The sequence below is a fragment of the Nannobrachium achirus genome (genome assembly GCF_963921795.1).
Source record: "Nannobrachium achirus genome assembly, chromosome: 21".
NCBI lineage: Eukaryota > Metazoa > Chordata > Actinopteri > Myctophiformes > Myctophidae > Nannobrachium > Nannobrachium achirus.
This window is the reverse complement of record NC_137828.1, coordinates 43,229,336-43,248,100: the sequence shown is the minus strand read 5'-3', so window position 1 is coordinate 43,248,100 and position 18,765 is coordinate 43,229,336. Positions and strand designations below refer to the sequence as shown.

General features: G+C 42.2%; 1 protein-coding gene across 1 annotated transcript in view; it reads left to right on the top strand.

Moving 5' to 3' along the window:
• The window catches only part of LOC308307136 (complement C3-like), a 46,780-nt gene that overhangs the window by 23,299 nt on the left and 4,716 nt on the right, over positions 1 to 18,765 (top strand). The window contains exons 21-40 of the mRNA XM_080752292.1: positions 727 to 827; positions 2,012 to 2,151; positions 4,097 to 4,309; positions 5,688 to 5,742; positions 6,531 to 6,626; positions 7,128 to 7,334; positions 7,878 to 7,965; positions 8,073 to 8,232; positions 9,053 to 9,148; positions 10,248 to 10,401; positions 10,718 to 10,806; positions 11,232 to 11,309; positions 12,775 to 12,930; positions 13,661 to 13,720; positions 13,812 to 13,893; positions 14,331 to 14,379; positions 14,729 to 14,819; positions 15,262 to 15,363; positions 16,144 to 16,246; positions 17,821 to 17,916. Coding sequence (XP_080608418.1) covers positions 727 to 827; positions 2,012 to 2,151; positions 4,097 to 4,309; positions 5,688 to 5,742; positions 6,531 to 6,626; positions 7,128 to 7,334; positions 7,878 to 7,965; positions 8,073 to 8,232; positions 9,053 to 9,148; positions 10,248 to 10,401; positions 10,718 to 10,806; positions 11,232 to 11,309; positions 12,775 to 12,930; positions 13,661 to 13,720; positions 13,812 to 13,893; positions 14,331 to 14,379; positions 14,729 to 14,819; positions 15,262 to 15,363; positions 16,144 to 16,246; positions 17,821 to 17,916 — 2,216 coding nt within the window. The remainder of the gene's footprint in view (positions 1 to 726; positions 828 to 2,011; positions 2,152 to 4,096; positions 4,310 to 5,687; positions 5,743 to 6,530; positions 6,627 to 7,127; positions 7,335 to 7,877; positions 7,966 to 8,072; positions 8,233 to 9,052; positions 9,149 to 10,247; positions 10,402 to 10,717; positions 10,807 to 11,231; positions 11,310 to 12,774; positions 12,931 to 13,660; positions 13,721 to 13,811; positions 13,894 to 14,330; positions 14,380 to 14,728; positions 14,820 to 15,261; positions 15,364 to 16,143; positions 16,247 to 17,820; positions 17,917 to 18,765) is intronic.

The following is an 18,765-nucleotide window of genomic DNA, read 5'->3' as shown; positions in this document are numbered from 1 at the left end:
AGAAACTTAATTTGTTAATGTACTGTATATATGTTTTGTAATTATCATCTACAGAGTAACTTTTACAAAGTAAAATGTTGGGCATTGGACTACTTAAATAAAGTAAAAGTACCACACAATTGTACTTAAAGTTGCTATATGCAGTTTTCTGCTGACGTAAGCAGGAAACAGGCAATTGCTTATTTTTATTTTTTATTTTTATTTTATTATATTCAGACGGCTAACCATGCTTCCTAAAGAAATGTTGTCTCTGTGACACTTCCTGGGGCCACACTCTGCCTCTAAAACTATTATTTTTTATCTGTGAGAAGTTCTGTCATTGGTCGATAGACAGATAGCCTGCCCAATAAGCAGACCAATCAGGACCGCCTCTTGTTCTTGTTCGGATTGGTTGACCTGTCTGTCAATCCTTTTAGCCCCGGTCGGCTGGTTCATGCACCAATGAGCTGCTAGTGACAGAGCTTCTTACAGATAAAATTATAGTTTTGGAGGCAGACTGCGGCTCCTAAGCGCCACAGAGACTCGATTTTTTAGGGAGCATTGTTAGCCGCCTGAATATAATAAAATTAAAAATTAAAATAAAATAAAAATAAAAATAAGCAATTGCCTGTTTCCTGCTTATGTCAGCAGAAAACTGCTTATATAGCAACTTCAAGTACGTTGCTTAAGAAAATGCACTTAGTCACTTTCCACCACTGCAGATAAAATATTTTTCTTACGTTTCAGTGAAACTACAACTCACATCGACCCAATAAGGAGAGAACGCCATCTGCCCGATTCCATCACTACCTGGCAAATCAGTGGAGTCAGTCTGTCAGCAGATCATGGTAAGGACCTCTCTCTCTCTCTCTCTCTCTCTCTCTCTCTCTCTCTCTCTCTCTCTCTCTCACTTGAATACCAGTAAGACTCCCTATTCGGAAGATAAGCGACCGTCTGGTGGCATACACAAACTTTAGAAGGCAATCGTAGCCAATCAGGAGGGAATATGGGAAATGGGACAGATCCATGTTGATGACATGACTTTAGAGATACTGTGTACCACTTTGCGTGATTTTAGGCCAAAGTATGTATAGGAGCAGTGTCCAAAAATGTGTTTCGCTAAAATCAGTTTGGCAGCCAAGGAGTGCGTGTGCAAAGTTTGGCATGGATAGGTGCAACGGTGGCGGAGATATGAGTAGGGCAAAAGTGTGACGTGACGGACAAACAGACTGACAGACTGACATACTGACAGACTGACATCCGGTGGAGGTTTTGATAGTAACTGCGACCTGACGGTCGCAATAATGGATCTCTTCCTAATAGCTATATGTCAATGTCATTTGGAGGACAAAAGGCCAGACCGCACCAATGCAGCTAGTCGCAACTCCTTGCAACAAAACAGTTTTAAGAACGGCCCACAACTCCCTGCAACTGCCATTGGGAACAATCGTTGCATAAGTAGTTGCATGTTGTAAGGAGTTGCATTGGTGTGGACTGGTCTTTACATATTATACATATACAGTAGCATTAGTCCATATCCCACCATCCATCTGGGCTATGGGACAACCACGACTACAGATCACAAAAATGCTAATAAACAGCTTAAATTTAGGAACAGTGAAAAAATTTGAAAAACTTGTGTAATAAAACTGTATGTATATGTGTGTGTGCGTGTGTGTGTGTGTGTGTGTGTGTGTGTATGTATATATATATATATATATATATATATATATATATATATATATATATATATATATATATATACAGTATATACTGTATATATATATATATATATATATATATATATATTTATATATATATATATATATATATATATATATATTTATACAGTATATACTGTATATAGGGTTTCACTTGTCTTTCTAGATACTTAATGCTCTTCATAATTTGTCTCATCATAGCCATTGCTCTCTCTCTCTCTCTCTCTCTCTCTCTCTCTCTCTCTCTCTCTCTCTCTCTCTCTCTCTCTCTCTCTCTCTCTCCCTCTCCCTCTCTCCCTCTCTCTCTGCAGGCATCTGCGTGAGCCAACCATTGGAGGTCATTGTTAAAAAGCTATTCTTCGTTGACCTCAGGCTGCCCTACTCGGCTATCCGTGGGGAACAAATAGAAATCAGGGCAATCCTGCACAACCTCAAATCACAGGCATTAGACGTAAGTGAAGACTCCGTTATTTACACCTGGAGGTGTGGACATGTTGTTGCGCTAGTCCAGTCCCTGAATCAAAAGAATATGTGCAGGGGATTCAGGGTCTGGTGACGATTGCTAGACTAGGTCTGTACGGCAAATCAGCATTGTTTCAACGGGGAAATCTCGCTTTTTCTACGTCCCATTATTTCAACTACGGGCGTCTGCAGGTTAGCTACTCACCACCGCCAGGTTTACTGAGGTTAGGGTTCGGGTTAGGTTTAGGCATAGAGGTTAACATTCACCAGCGTCGGCAGGTTAGCTACTTACCAGCGTCGGCAGGTTAGCATTTCACCAGGTTAACATTCACCTGCGTCGAAATACTGCGACCTAGAACAAATGTGATGTCGAAAAATCGGCACGCTCCCCGTTTCAACTCGATGACATCAAACAACAGCACCAGACCACACATTTCCAAACACAAACAAACATGGCGTCGCCCCGCTGCGGTAAGGTATCTATCTATCTATCTATCTAACTTGCGATCGAAACGATCTCGCTATGAAACATCAGTAGCAGTCATATTTTACCATGTTTGATTACTAGTTAGCAGCGCTCCTATTCTTCTGGTTTCTTTGGTTAGCAAAGCAACAGGTTAGCCAGCCACATAACAACACAAATAAGGGTCGACGGCGTCCTCTGCTTTGCTATTGTGATTGATTAGGGGGTGAACCAACCGCCAAAGACTGCCTCTTTGGCAACGCCCATCCCAGAAACGGCTGGACGACATCGTCCGGCGGTAGCCAATCAGCTCCATGCGTTGCTTTGTTTACCCAATGGAGGATGTACGGTAATGACGGCAGGAACGCCGTCACTTGGAGATTTTCATCGACCAGAGACCCGTTGTTTTCCCACTGTCAACCCATTCAGACCTGGAATTGTGTCACGTTAGATTTGAACCACTTTAACTAATATTGTGAGCTTGTAGATCTGCACATTCTGAAATATATATATATATATATATTTGCATTTGTATCTCTAACATTTGCTTCTGGGGGGCCCCTGCCCCTGGTGCATATTTCGAGATGGGGGTCTGATGGAAAGATTGTTATATTCCATATGAATAGACAGTTTCCCCCAAAAATGATTGAATTCACTCCCACACAATAAATGAGACCACACAGTGTAAGTTTGTCTTTTCTCTTACTGTATATTAAATCAATGAGCATACAAAATAGATGTCCAGTGATACAGTACAATAAATGTTTTTCTTTTCTTTCTCAATCTGAATCTTCATACAATGTAACATCATTTCACAAATATACTTCAGTAGGTAGTAGGTACAGGGAAAGACCTTCATTGGACAGTTAAACATAACAATGGATCATGAGATGGTATCGTGATCAGAAGCCAAGGATGTAGAATGTTTTGGCTTTTCATTATCCAGTGTACTGGACACTTTGACATTTCTCTGGTCATTCTCTCTGTCCCTGTAGTGGGGCAGATTCTCGTCACGTGCATTAGTTAGTTGATCAAACCAAAATAACCTTGTCACTTTTAACACTGAAGTTGGTGTTTTAAATATAAAATATATTAAAATGTAATTTCACTATCAGGGTCGGCGGCCAAATACATATAATACTAGCGATCCTTGCCATGAAAAAGTTTGAGAACCTCTGACATAGAAACATGCGTTTTTTCAAAAACCTTAGAAGGATTTGGAAGACATTTATAGAATCAAATCAAAATAAAAAATACTCAAAGACTTGCACAGATTTTAAAGATTTTTCACATCTACAAGCTCGCAGCGCGGTACTCGGTGCCGCGCTGTGATCTTGTACATCTGCTATTTTTCAATAGCTAAAGCATAAAACAATGGTTAAAGTAATAATGCGTAATAATGCGTTCCAGGTCTTAAAGGGTTTAAAAACGTACTGTAACTCTCTCTCTCTGCCCTCTCGCCACTGCTCAGGTGATTTTGGAACTGTACGACATAAAGGGCGTGTGTAGCGTGGCTTCTAAGCGGACAAAGCATACTATGAAGCTGAGGGTGGGAGCCAGGACCACCAGGGCCGTGCCCTTCATCCTTATCCCCATGACTGAAGGCCAGCACGAGATCGAGGTCAAAGCCTTTGTCCCGTCTCTGTTTAGCGGGGATGGAATCGTAAGGAAATTACTGGTGGAGGTAAGAGACACACAATAGGTCTAAACAACCTCCATCAGGTATCTTGAGATACGTGATGTATCTGAACATTGTAGCCTAATTGCGACCGAAGGTTGCTGTTTAGTATGTACAGTAAAACGGCTGTCTCCGTCAGTCCGGACGTGTACGCTTTTTTACGGACTTTGGGTTTGACATCACACTCTCACATCACTGTGATGTCAGGGGAACCACAATAACATAATCCCTTTTATGCCCATGTATGGAGATCCCTGATGTCATCAATATTAAGCTCATATCTAACAGGACTTCATATGGGAATGTCTATATATGGAGGCCACATCGGCCACATACAACACTAACAGAATCCATATACTGTATGGCCAAGACAGATGGCCAAGACCTGTTTGGCTGGCCTGGTTCTACAGACAGGGATCATAAAAGGCATAAAAGGGATTGTATGTATGATGTCACAGACGTCATAGGACTTTCACATAACGAATAACGGATTAAACATGTTTGGGCTTTCACAGCATATCTCCATATACAGTACATGGTTCTCCATATATGGGTACCAGGGGTCTCCATATATATGGGTAACTGTTCCGATATACATCACTGGCCAGATGGCCAAGATATTTAGGGGGAGGTCGCTTGTCGCTCTGAGGCGTCTACTAGTAAACTACTCCTGAGTGAAGACAGTTCCAATAGTTTTCTGTTGTTGCCTACAGGATTCCTGATAGTATTATACCAGTAAGACTCCCTAATCGGGAGATAAGCGACCGCCAGGTCGCAGCGTGATTTTAGGGCAAAATGTGTAGGAGCAGTGTCCAAAAATGTGTTTGAAAAAATCAGCCTGATGGTGGCGCTATATGGGACAGATCCATGTTGATGACATGAGTGTAGACATACTGTGTACCGATATGCGTGATTTTAGGGCAAAATCTGTAGGAGCGGTGTCCAAAAATGTGTTTGAAAAAATCGGCCTGATGGTGGCGCTATATGGGATGGGACAGATCCATGTTGAAGACATGAGGGTAGACCAAATGTGTACCGATTTGCGTGATTCTAGGGCAAACTTTGTAGGAGCAGTGTCCAAAAATGTGTTTTGCAAGAATCTGCCTCATGGTGGCGCTAGAAGAGGGCCATGTGAGAAATGGGGGGTGGAGGTAGTGGTTTTGCAGGCAAGGAGTGTGTGCAAAGTTTGGCATGGATCAGGGCAACGGTGGCGGAGATATGAGAAGGGCAAAAGTGTGACTTACTGACAGACTGACGGACTGACAGCCGGTGGAGATTTTGATAGTAACTGCGACCTAACAGTCACAATAAATATTAATAATATTAAAAGTGCCCCGTGTGTTTGTTTTTCAATCAAGTATTTTTCTTTTATCACGTCTTCTAGCCTATAGGAGTACTGTCCAAACATCCAATGGCGGTAACACTGGATCCTGCCACAAGTGAGTTGAGCTTGAGTTCATCATTTAATGATTGCTGAGTGGGTTTATTTTCAACATCACAGATAATTGAATCATCAAAATCATCAGCATTCATAAATGTTTTCCTAAAATAGGGGGCACCATTGTTAAAGCCGCAATCCATTATGACACTATGACAGGGTCTGTGTGTACATTTGCATGCGCGCATGCGCGTGATCGTGACTGTTTATCTTGCAAACCCCTGGACCGATCAATCACTGCAAACTTTATAGGCACACTATCACTAGTGTGTAGTGCTGAGTGTAGTTTCCGCAAGGTTTAAAATAATGATGTACCCTGTCTTGTACCCTGCCCTTTTTTCAGCTTTCCAATTAATCGTTGCATTAAAAAAAATATATATATATTGTCATGATTCCTCACCAGCCGAGGTGGCTTTGTCCGAGGCTTAAAAACGTTTACATAAATACTTTATGAAATGTATATGGAAGAAATGAATGGGGAAAACGCTTCCGACCCCAGAGTGAAGACGGGGTGGGGCTTCAACTGCGATGCTCTATTGGACATCTGCTGGTTGGCAAGAGGCATGATACATATAGCTCAACAGTGGAATATGTGATGCTCGCATGGGATATCTGGGTTCAAATCCTGGATAGGACGTAACAGTTATGGCTTTACCGTGGTTGAGTGTTAATTATTTGCACCAGATAAAGTATTCATTTGTCTTGCAGTTAGACATAGCAGCCTATATAAATGTTAAATAAATGTTTGTTAATGGTTTACCAGAACTGCTCACATGTCATTGTCTACAGGAGGCGGCGTACAGAAGGAACACATCTACAACACCATCCCTGAAACGGAGCGGGTCGTTCCTGGCACAAAAACCAAAACATTTATTTCAGTCACAGGTGACGCATTCTACAGTACACTCTATTGTCTGTAATCTGTAATCTGAAGACTCTCTTCAGACCCCACTTTATCCCATAGCGCTTACCGTAGCACTTGCACCTAGCCTCGAAGACTTTGCAGGCTTATGCAAATAAGGCTAGAATGTAATGTTAGCATGTTATGTAGAGAGATACCAGGTCATTGTTGACCTGGCATCCTATGGTGTGTATAGTTTCAATGTACAGATCAGATTATTTGGTTATTTAACTGTTATTCTGATGAGTGGTTTACTTACGATCCCAGACTACTATTTCTATGCATTTTGAGGTATTACCTTGTGCTGTACTTGCCTATTGTTAAATCCCTCTGGATTAAGTGTGTCTTCTAAATGCACAAAATTGTAAAATGTTGTCACGGTATGTCCAGAGCCTGTAGATACTCCATTGTCCTTCAGTCTTAACCCTGCAATCTACCACCTTTTTGGCCTGAGGTTAAATGCTGCGTTTTGTGCATCTGTGTAGGGGGAAACCAGCTGAGTGATCTGGTGGAGAATGCGCTCAGTGGAAAGGCTTTGGAAAGATTCATCAAAGAGCCAACGGGCTGTGGAGAGCAGAACATCGGCAAAATGACTTTCCCGCTCATCGCCGCCACATATTTGGACAAAGCTCAAAAGTGGGAAGATGTGGGTTTTAGCCGACGCGACGAAACCCTCAATCACATCAGAACAGGTAGGAATAAACATATCGTTGCTGTCCGGCAACTCAAAATGTATTTTTATTTTTTTTCCATAAATCAGTAGTGTAAACAACATTTACGTCTTCTGCGTGTTGATTAAAAACAATATGGAACCAATGAAAAGTAGTAGGTCTAACAAGTGCTTCGGCCAAAACCTCCTCACTCCAATTGAGCTTTTTCCATTTTCTGAAAAATGAACATTTGGAGTTAGCTGGTTTTGGGCCGACAGCAGACATATAGTAGAAATACATATTGATTTGGGGGCCCTTTACATGAAATAGATTGTGACCCACTGGGTTAGGGTTAGATTTAGCGTCAGGCAAATCTATTCAATGAAGCTTTCTGTTGTGTACACCAGATTAACTATAACCTATAGCAACCTGAAAATGCATTTTCTGTTTAATAAAGAGCTTGAGAGACATGGATACTCCTGTTACTGAACACCACTCTATAGAAATTAGTACTATCAGAATATATAATATATTATTTTTGAACCAAAGGAAATCAGAAGGTTTGTGTGTTTGTGGTGTGTCTAGGCTACCAGACCGAGCTGGCATACCGTTTCAAGTCTGGTTGTTTTTCCATATGGAGTGAACAGAGACCCGGCTACCCATGCAGCACCTGGTGAGCTTCCCCCACCAATTCTTCTTTTTCATATTTTTTTTTATTTCAGGTTATTTTGTCAGTTTTAGTTACCTATAATAACCCTGCTTTCCTCTTCCTTCTCCCAGGCTGACAGCCTATGTGGTCAAGGTGTTTTCCATGGCCAGGAGCCTGGTGACTGTGCAAGACAATGTGATTTGTGATGCCGTCAAGTGGCTCATTCTCAACACGCAGCAGCCCGATGGCATCTTCAAAGAAGTCGGAAAACTGTACGACCGAAGAATGGCTGTAAGTTCTACTGTACACCCCTGTGTAACTAAGTACTAGACACACAACCAGGTGCAGTGGTGGAAAAAAGTACTCACGTTTTACGCAGGTAAAAGTATTAATAAGTTACAATTACAAATCCGGAATAAAACTTGTGTAAAAGTACAAAGTATTGGTATCAAATTGTACTTGAAGTACCAAAAGTAGAAAGTACTCAGGTTTTCACACATTTTTAAATGTATAAAATGTAAAAAAGAATTACAAGCTCACAATGTGTCGCATTATGCATTGTGAGCTTGTAGATCGTCTATTTTCCGATCTACAAGCTTCCGATCTACAAGCATTGTGGGCTTGTAGATCGGCTATTTTCAAATGTAATAATAATCAAAATCTACATGTAATTAGTAACTAAAGTTTTAAAATAAATGTAGTAAGTTGGAGTAGAAGTAAAAGTACTGGAAAGTGGAAATACCTCAAAATTGTACTTAAATAAGTACAGTACTTAAGTAACTGTACTTACTGTACACCACTGACCAGCTTGCAATCATGCCATTTTACTTAACGATGAATAGTTTTTGGCATTGTGGCCTCATTGGAACACAATGAGCCTTTTAGGCTTTTTAAACCAAAAATTCACAGACAGGGCAGATTTATGATTTAAATGAATAAAGAAATGCTAATATTGGAAATAGTGACACGTACGTTGTGAGATCTTTGATTTTGTGTTCTCTTTGACATGTTTCTTTACTGCTTGCCTTTCTGTTTGCACAAAAAAAACGTTACTTTTACGTTCATGAAAATAAAGTTGATTCTCGATTCTTGTATGTCTGTGCAAATGCAGGGGAATTTGTTAGGCGCGGACACCGATGTTTCTATGACTGCCTTCACACTCATCGCCATGCAAGAGGCACGTCCAGCGTGTTCCAACCGCATTAGTGTGAGTAACAAACAACACACACACACACACACACACACACACACACACACACACACACACACACACACACACACACACACACACACACACTATTTATATACATCACTTGTGGGGACATTACATAGACTTCCATTAATTTTTATGCAAGTCCTGTGGCCTTACCCTAACCTCTATCCCTAAACCTAACCCCTAACCCTAACCTTAACCCTAACCCTAACCCAAAACCTAACTGTTACAGATTTGTAAGGTATTAATATAGAGCGAGCGTGTAACAGCACTCTTAAGGGTCGCTTGGTATTTCGGAGCTAGTCTTATGACTGACGACCAGTGGCCCAGGTCTTCTTCTTCGTCAAACTAACTAGATTTCTATCTAGTTTCTGCTGGCGTCCTTGAGTCTCTTATGAACCTTAGAACCTCTTACAAGTTCAGGATCGCTGAGATAGGCCTGTTGGGAGCCTTATCTATACTTCTATACGCCTCGATCACAATCTTACTAAAAGCTTGCGTCGATGCTCACTGAGTAGATTTACTTAAAATCTATAATCTCAATGATGGGGCACGCTGAAGTAAACTTACCAAAAGCTTACGTCTCAGGGCAATTCACTGAGCGATTATATCGCACCAGTGGGTAGACGTATAGTGATGGGATATAGAATAGCTGTTGATTACTAAAATCTCACTTTCTTTCTTTTCAAACACTTACCTATCAGAACAAATCAGACTTACAGGAAGTCCTGTTTATAAGTGCTGATTATGACGCCACACAATTCATGGTGACGCGTTGATCATTGTCATGAAGCCGCGACCAAATATGGTTTATTTTCTACACTAACCCTAACCCTAACCGTTGTGGGGACCTACTATTTTGTCCCCACACTATCAGAGGTCCCCTGCAGGTGACTGTGTGAACATGCGCTTAGTCCCCATAAGTATAGCTAGACAAACTCACACACACACACACACACACACACACACACACACACACACACACACACACACACACACACACACACACACACACACACACACACACACACACACACACCTTTCTGCATTGACTTATAGACTGTAAGAATTCTGTCCTTTCCTGTGCGTCCAGAGCATGCCAAGGAGTATAGACAAAGCAGTGGCGTACCTGGAGAGACGCCTGCCTGGCCTTGCCCGCCCATACGCTGCAGCCATTACGTCATACGCCCTCGCCAATGAAGAGAAACTGAACAAGGATATTCTGCTCAGGTTTGCAGTACTACCAGGTGAATTCCAGTAACCATTACCGTGATGATGAAGGCTGCAGATTCAATCAGTGTTTTCTGGGGAAGCTTTCAAAAGGGTCAACAAGTACATTATCACATATTCATGCACGTGGTTCACGGCCGTGCATCGTCAATAGTCATTCTAACTACTGTACTATCTTAGTGATCAAGGTTATTTGTGTGTGTGTGTGTGTGTGTGTGTGTGTGTGTGTGTGTGTGTGTGTGTGTGTGTGTGTGTGTGTGTGTGTGTGTGTGTGTGTGTCTGTCTATGTGTGTCTATGTGTGCGTGCGTGCGTGCGTGTACGTATGTGTTCAGGGCGTGACCACTGGCGTGTTGATGGCGGTTTTAACGATTACACCCGTGAAGCTACAGGCTATGCTCTCCTGGCACTGGTCAAGGCCCAGGTGAGGATCTCTGCTGCGTGCTCCAATGTGTCTGACTAGCTCTTTGGGCTGTGCAAGACCTATCGTCTGTGAAGGTGTTCTCAAAGTGGGCTCCGGGAACCCCCAGGGGTCCTTGTGGCGGCTCCAGGTGGTCCCAGCTAAATTTGCTAATATAGCATCCAAACATAAAAAATAAATAAATAAAGAATTGGAATATTTTTGAAACATTTTAAGAACATAAATCTTGTATGAGGGGTTCCTTGCAAAAGCATATTTTCAGGTGGGGGTCTGCAGCCAAATGCGTATTAATTTGGGAGTCCTTGACATGAAAACGTTTGAGAATCCCTGGTCTTTATGGTATCTTTTTGTATAAATGCATTGGGAAAGTGATAACACCAATCCAATCCACTTTGCTCTTTCTCTTTTAATGTATCTTATGAACGAAGGCTTTTGAGGAGGCAAAGCCTATCGTCAAATGGCTGAACACGCAGAGACTGGTGGGCTCAAGCTACGGTTCCACCCAGGTAATCTGCAGTGCACACACATGCACAGACACATTCGACCACAGGTCTTCAACAGGGACTCCGGAGAGTTACTGTACTACTCTTTGTGTAAACCCATTAAAGAGGTGGTGCCATAATATTTTACTTTTTCTGGTTTTCATGTGTCTATGATGTCAGCCGATTTCCGTGTTATCCTCCCTTGGGATGGGTCTGTTATCACCCCTGTCATGCCTTGGCCAAGGCTCAGTAGTCGGACTACCAACTACCAGGAGCTGGTAGATCCGTTATCGCCCATAGACTTGTCATTGCAATGCGCATGCGCCAACGCACGTTCACAGGAACAATGTACTAGTCGCTCCCTCAGTGAGAATCAAACCCCGGCCGTTGGATTACCAGTCCCCGACGCTACCGACTGAGCTAACCAGGCAGCTGGCGGACTTTCTTTTTTTTGCTTGGTTTTACGCATGACTCGGTATGATGTTGACAGTAGCTACTTCATTAGACCCCTGGTGTGGTTGTTATGAGAAAATATGTATTCCCTTTTATTTTGGATTTCTTCCTGGAGGCTGACACCTTGTGGGTCAAAAGTGCCAATCCAAAAACAGTGATTAAATGACATCATATAATCATCCCCTCCCCTTTTACCATTCACCCAACACTGTGGGTGTGGCTAACTTCACCTGACAACCAGGCATACTTGATGAACCGGTGGGTGTGGCCACATAAAAACCTAATTTTAGCTCTTTCTGTCTTTTGGAAAAAGTCCTCCTCCTAGTATAATCATAATACCTGATAATAATGTTTTAGGGGGGAAATAAATCATGGCACTGCATCTTTAAGATCTGGAACGTTTAAACACTTTAACCATTATGTTATGCTTTATTAAAAAATAGCAGATATACAAGCTCACTGTGCGGCACCGCCACTGTGTGCCTCGCTACGAGCTTAGATCTGCTATTTTTTTTTTATCTTGATTTTTTTAGCAAATCTTTGAATATATCTTTTTTTATAACTCAGATATTTGCATCTGGGGGTTCCCTGATACATAATATTTAGAGATGAGGGTCGGCGGCCAATACATCCTTGAGATGAAAAGTTTGAGAACCACTGAAATAGAAACATGCGTTTTTCAAAAACCTTATAAGGATTTAGAAGACATTTATAGTATCAGGTCAAAAATATTCAAAGAATGGGTTACAAATGGGGTACAAAATCGTGGGATAAACATTTAAGAAACATTATATATATATATATATATATATATATATATATATTCAAAGACTTGCACACATTTTCAAGATTCTTCAAAAATAGCAGATCTCCAAGCTCGCGGCACGGCACTCAGTGCCGCACTGTGAGCTTGTAGATCTGCTATTTTGTAATAGTTAAAACATAAAATAATGGTTAAAGTGGTTCAAATCTAAAGCGATACAGACGTGTTCCAGGTCTTTTAATGGATTTCCTTTGTTCTTTTTCATCAACCCAGGTGACCATGATAGTTTACCAGGCGTTGGCGGAGTACTGGGCCAACGTACAAGAAGAGCCATTCGATATGAACTTGGAGATCGATGTGGCCGGCCGGGCCAAAATTGACAGATGGCATTTCGACAAGGCCAATTCTTACACGACCAGATCATCTAAAGTGAGAGCGCATGCACGCACACACAAGCACATGCGCCCACAAGTGCACGCACAAAACACACAACAGCACGTGCCCACGGGCGCGCACACGACTGCAAACGTCATTACTTAAAGTTATACTATGTAACTTTTTTTATAAAACATATCTTAAAATTGTCCTAACTATTAAATCGCTAAAGTTTTAGAACCCCCACTCTGTTAATTTCAGCTCCCAAAGCCTTTTCTTTATATGTGTTCTACTGAGCCCTGGTGGCCGTGACCGGGGCTGTTTTTATGCATCATTCTGTACACGTGTCTCCCTACCGGCCAATCAAAGCCCAGATCATACACTGCTGAGCTCTTCAGGAAGTACACTGCAGTGTACTGGTCTAGGAGTTTAGCATACGTAACTCCCCAACCGAGGCTCGTAGAGGGACACGAAAGACCTCTATGGATAGGTCTCGGCGAGGCGAGGCGGACGCGGTGGTCTGAATGCCCGGTGCGCGGCGAAAAACGGCAGAAAAAAGCAGACGCGACCGCGGTTTGCTCTACTGCTACTGACCACTAGTTGAGCAACTTACACAGTATAGCTTTAATGAGATCCGAAATATGTTTTCTATTAGCTCAGCTGTGTGTGTGTGTGTGTGTGTGTGTGTGTGTGTGTGTGTGTGTGTGTGTGTGTGTGTGTGTGTGTGTGTGTGTGTGTGTGTGTGCACGACTGCGTGCATGTGTTCACGCTATGTTTCTAACAGGTGGATGGTATAAAGTCCATGAATGTCACCGCCCGTGGATCAGGAGAAGCAACTCTCACTGTAAGTATCACTTAGGGTGTGTGTGCGCGTGTGCGTGAGTGAGTGTGTTCTTTAGTGGTGCTGATTAAAATGGCCTCTGTCTGCTGTACAGGTGGTGTCACTCTATTATGCTCTACCGATCCCGAGGGACGGTGACTGTGAGAAGTTTGACCTCGAAGTGAAATTCGCCCTAGGTGAACTTCTGTCTGTCTGTCTGTCTGTCTGTCTGTCTGTCTGTCTGTCTGTCTGTCTGTCTGTCTGTCTGTCTGTCCATGTGTCTGTTATCTGTCTTTTCACTTGTGGTGGCAAAGGCACTCAGATGTTGTTGTTGTACTTAATGTAAATAAAAGTAGCTTGCAATACTCTCCTACAAGTAAAAGGAAGTGCTATCATAGTCACCTGGAGGCAGAGTTGGAAGAAGTATCTTTTTTTTTTTACTTATAGGTAAAAATAGCAATAACACATTATAAAAAAGGAGTTCAGCTATTATTTATACTTGGGTAAATGTACTTAGTGACTTACCACTGCTTTTCACTCAGATATTATGACTGTTTGGCTCTGTAGCCTACTCTATGTGCAATGTTGATCTTGTCTGACTGATAGTTTAAACACACATGCTCCTGTCCAACAGAGAAAAGCGCTGAGAGTGGCGATATCTACAAGCTGGAGATTGAGGTTTTGTAAGTACAGTGTGAAACGCTTTAGTTTTTGTTTTGATATTCTATGGCAGGGATGTACAGTAGAGTATATAATCGTTATTATCTTTGTATAAATTAACTGAGGGAATTGTGTATAATAGTGTATATCAGCAGAGGCGTCAATTCGGAATGGCAAGGTATGGCAGGGGAAAAAAATTAATGTACTTAATAAATTCATCATGCCTGTTGCTAAGGTACAGTATGACTGGTGTCGTTGTGTGTGCAAAACACTAGTCATGTTGCCATACCTTAGCTTTTGCTGAACAGACGCCACTGTATATCAGCCTTTCAATCATTGGTATTTCATCTATTCCATCCATTATCCCCACAGGTATAAGGACCGCAAGGAAGATGCAAAGATGACAGTTTTGGATATCAGCTTACCAACGGGTTTCGATCCCGACAACAACGACCTGGAAAGGGTCAGTGACTACAACTACTTAAGTGAAAGTTTTTTTCTGTCAAAGTACTGGAGGACTTCCTTTTAAAAAGTATTGAAAAGTAGACAATACAAAGCATCAATTCTTTTTAATATCAATGCATTGTTGCTGTATTGAAATGTTGACATTTTCCACCAGAAAAGGTGAAGATCTTTCAGACTTTTATTTTCCAAAAGTTGATAATAATAGTGAAAATAGCAAATCTCCAAGCTCACAACCCGCTGTTATGCGACATGTTGTGAGCTTGTAGTAGTATCCCAAAATAGTAACTGCTGTGTGTGTGTGTGTGTGTGTGTGTGTGTGTGTGTGTGTGTGTGTGTGTGTGTGTGTGTGTGTGTGTGTGTGTGTGTGTGTGTGTGTGTGTGTGTGTGTGTGTGTGTGTGTGTGTGTGTGTGTGTGTGCGCGCGCGTGTGTGCGTGTGCAGCTGTCCAAAGGGGTTGACCGTGTCATCGAGAGGTATGAAATTGACAGTCTGACGTCAGAAAATACGGCACAAAAAGGTTCTGTCATCATCTACCTGGACAAGGTAAGCTTTCTCTCTGGGTCTCACAATTACGCACACACACACGCGCACACTCTGACGGTGTCTCTCACTGTGTTTGTCACCCAGAGGCGGTTATTTCCACTACGCAGACCACGCAGTTGTGTTGGCTCCGCGTCAATATGCTGATGGGCCGGTGTTCCGACCACCTAAACCTAACGTTAACCCTAACCCTAACCTCAGTAAAAATAACACTGGCTAAACCTGCCGACGCTGGAGAATGCTAACCTGGTGAAATGCTAACCTGCCGACGCTGGTCAGTGTTAACCTGAACGGACCAACGGGAGGTTGGAATTATGAGCAGACTCCGTTGCGTTGAGCCCCGAGGCAGAGGAGGCCCCCTGGGCTGCCCCGTAAAAATTGGGTTTCAGTCTCCCTGTAAACATAACGTTAAACACAACACAAGATATCTGTCTAAAGTAAACAAACACAGCACAACCATTGCTCTCTCTCTCTCTCTCTCTCTCTCTCTCTCTCTCTCTCTCTCTCTCTCTCTCTCTCTCTCCCCCACACACACACCGCACGCGAAACGTGAAGAATGCAGCAGCTAGCAGTACGTCAAGCAAGTGCATGTGTCAAGTTAGATGAACGTCAACCCTTGGTCAGTGGACTTTCAAATTAGTGCGTTTCTTTCCGGTCGGTGGACTTTTTTTTATTCCTATTTACCTTTTTTTTCTCGCACGAGCAGCGCAGGGGGGCCACACATTTCTACTTTGCTGGAAGCCCCCTGTTTGTTAAATCCACCTTTGGTCTGAATTTGTCCAGGTGTCTCATGTGCAGCGTGACCAGATCGCCTTCCATCTCATCCAGAAGTTTAAAGTGGGCGTTCTACAGCCTGCAGCAGTGTCTGTCTACGAGTACTACGAAAGTGAGTCCTACATTCATTGATTGATTGAAGAATTTATTAGAAGTTTGCATAGGAAAAGGTACAGTTTCATGACAGTACGGTTCTCTGGTACACGGTCAACTAAAAAGATATGCCCAAGACAGCACATGGCTTATTTAAATTGAGATCCTTTTTTTTTATTCATATAACATTGAATGACAGACATAGAACACAGTACTATGCAGAAGATATCATCATAAAAGATATCATCGTAAAATAGAAACACAATGCAAAAGATAAATGGTAGGCTATTTACAATAGAAAGGTCAGGGGGAGGTAATGATAGACGATGAAAAATAGATGATATTTACCAGTAAGACAAAAAAAAAAAGAAATCCCCCAAAAATGTTTTAAAGGACAACTTTGTTTTTTTTACAACATGGGTTCATATTTTAGATAGTCATTGGAGAAAAGAAAAGATGAGTGTTAAAATGTTTTCATTTACTTCTTTCTATCGTTTTAGTGATTTTAACTATTTTGATTTGCATGCATGCCCCCAGGTTGGGGGCATGCATGCAAGTGGCTAAATATGTCTTTTTAGACACACTAAGCCCATTCCCAAGATGCACCACAATCTGTCATGGGTAGATGTGACTTATGGGGGCTGGTGTGAATAGTAATAAAGAAATCACTGGCTTATTGTGTCTAAAAAGACATATTTAGCCACTTGTACGCATGCCCCCACCCACTGAAATCAAAATACAAAAATCGCTAAAACAATAGAAAGCAGTAAATTAAAATATTTGAACACTCATCTTTTCTTTTCTCTAATTACAATCTAAAATATGAACCCTTGTTGTAAAAAAACAAAGTTGTCCTTTCAAAGAGAAACACTGCGCTGCATGCTGGTCTGATCTTAAGCGCTGCTTACCTCCTGCCTTGTGCATGCTTGAAACATGCTTGAAATGAAAGCTCACTTGTTAAATGGCAGCATCGCCGTCGTGTGCGATGATTTTGTCAAGATTCATGGAATCCATGGAACGTAGCGAGCAGGCTGGCACCCAGGCGTGTGATACACGACACGGCAGAAAGGATCACTGATTTGACAGCCAAGATGATAGCCAAAGATATTATGCCTTGATTTTATAGTGTTGTCAAGAGGAAAGGCTTTCGTGAGCCTTGTTTGTGACGAGCAGAGCATTTTGCCCTCACAACACTAAATAATGAGTCGATTAACATACAATAGCCTAAAAAAACACACACACACACACACACACACACACACACACACACACACACACACACACACACACATGGAGCACTGGTGTAAAGTAACGAAGTACATTTACTCAAGTACTGTACTGTCACCGACACCTAGCGACATAAAATGCACACTACATCGTCTCATTCCCTGATGCGTCTTCATACGAACACTGGCAAAATAAAAAGTAACGCAACTGCGAGGTCCCGGGACCTTGCTGTTTTCTCTAGAGACTGTTGTCGTCTGAACGTGGCCCTAGTTAGTATGTTCAGGCCAGGGTGCATTTTTTGTTAATGAATATCTGCAGAAATTCTGGAACAAATACCCCCCCCCCCCTCTCTCCCTCTGCTTACAGAGAAACCATGTGTGAAATTCTACCACCCATACAGAGAAAAAGGACAGATTCTACAGCTCTGTCAACAGGATGACAACACGTGTGTGTGTGCTGAAGGTACATGACGATAAATGTGATTGTTTGAGGACGGAGTGTGTGTGTGTGTGTGTGTGTGTGTGTGTGTGTGTGTGTGTGTGTGTGTGTGTGTGTGTGTGTGTATGTGTATGTGTGCGTATGCGTATGCGTGTGCGTGTGCGCGTGCGTGCGTGCGTGCGTGCGTGCGTGCGTGCGTGTGTGTGGTAGTAGTAGGCAGACAAGCAGCAAACCTTTAAGGCCAGCTCACACAGACACCAATGCAACTACTTGCAACCATAGACCTACTGTACCAGGTCTATAGTTTCCTTCGCCATCTGTGTATGAATGTGTGTGTGAATGGTTGAATGTAATGCACAATCTATGCTTTGGATAAAAAGTGCACCATTTGGATATAAATCATTTACCATTTTACCAGTGGTGGACACTACACACTACACAAGTACATTGAGTACTGTGCTGATTGTATGGTTGTATGGAAATGAGATCCCCTCCCCCCACCCTTTCTGTGCAGCCAAGAAGCGCAGGATCATTTCTTTGGGTCATGTGATCAACTAGAGGTTCGCGGCCCTTCGGACCGCTCACATTTAGAGTCCACGCCCGCTTCTTTACTACAAAACTTTTTTTTTCCAAAAAAAAAAGTTTTTGGAAAAAAAAAAAAGTAAAAAAAAAATAATGATAAAAAAATTAAAATAAAAAAGTTAAAAAAAAAAAAAAAAATTTGGGGGGGGAACTATTGTAGCGGAACTATTGTGGCGGAACTATTGTGGCGCAGCGCACGTTTCCGGACGGACATATTTGACCGCCGGACGCACTTCCGGTTAAGAACTCCGTGTGCCACGTGATCAGTCCTAGCCAAGTGGTGTATACGGA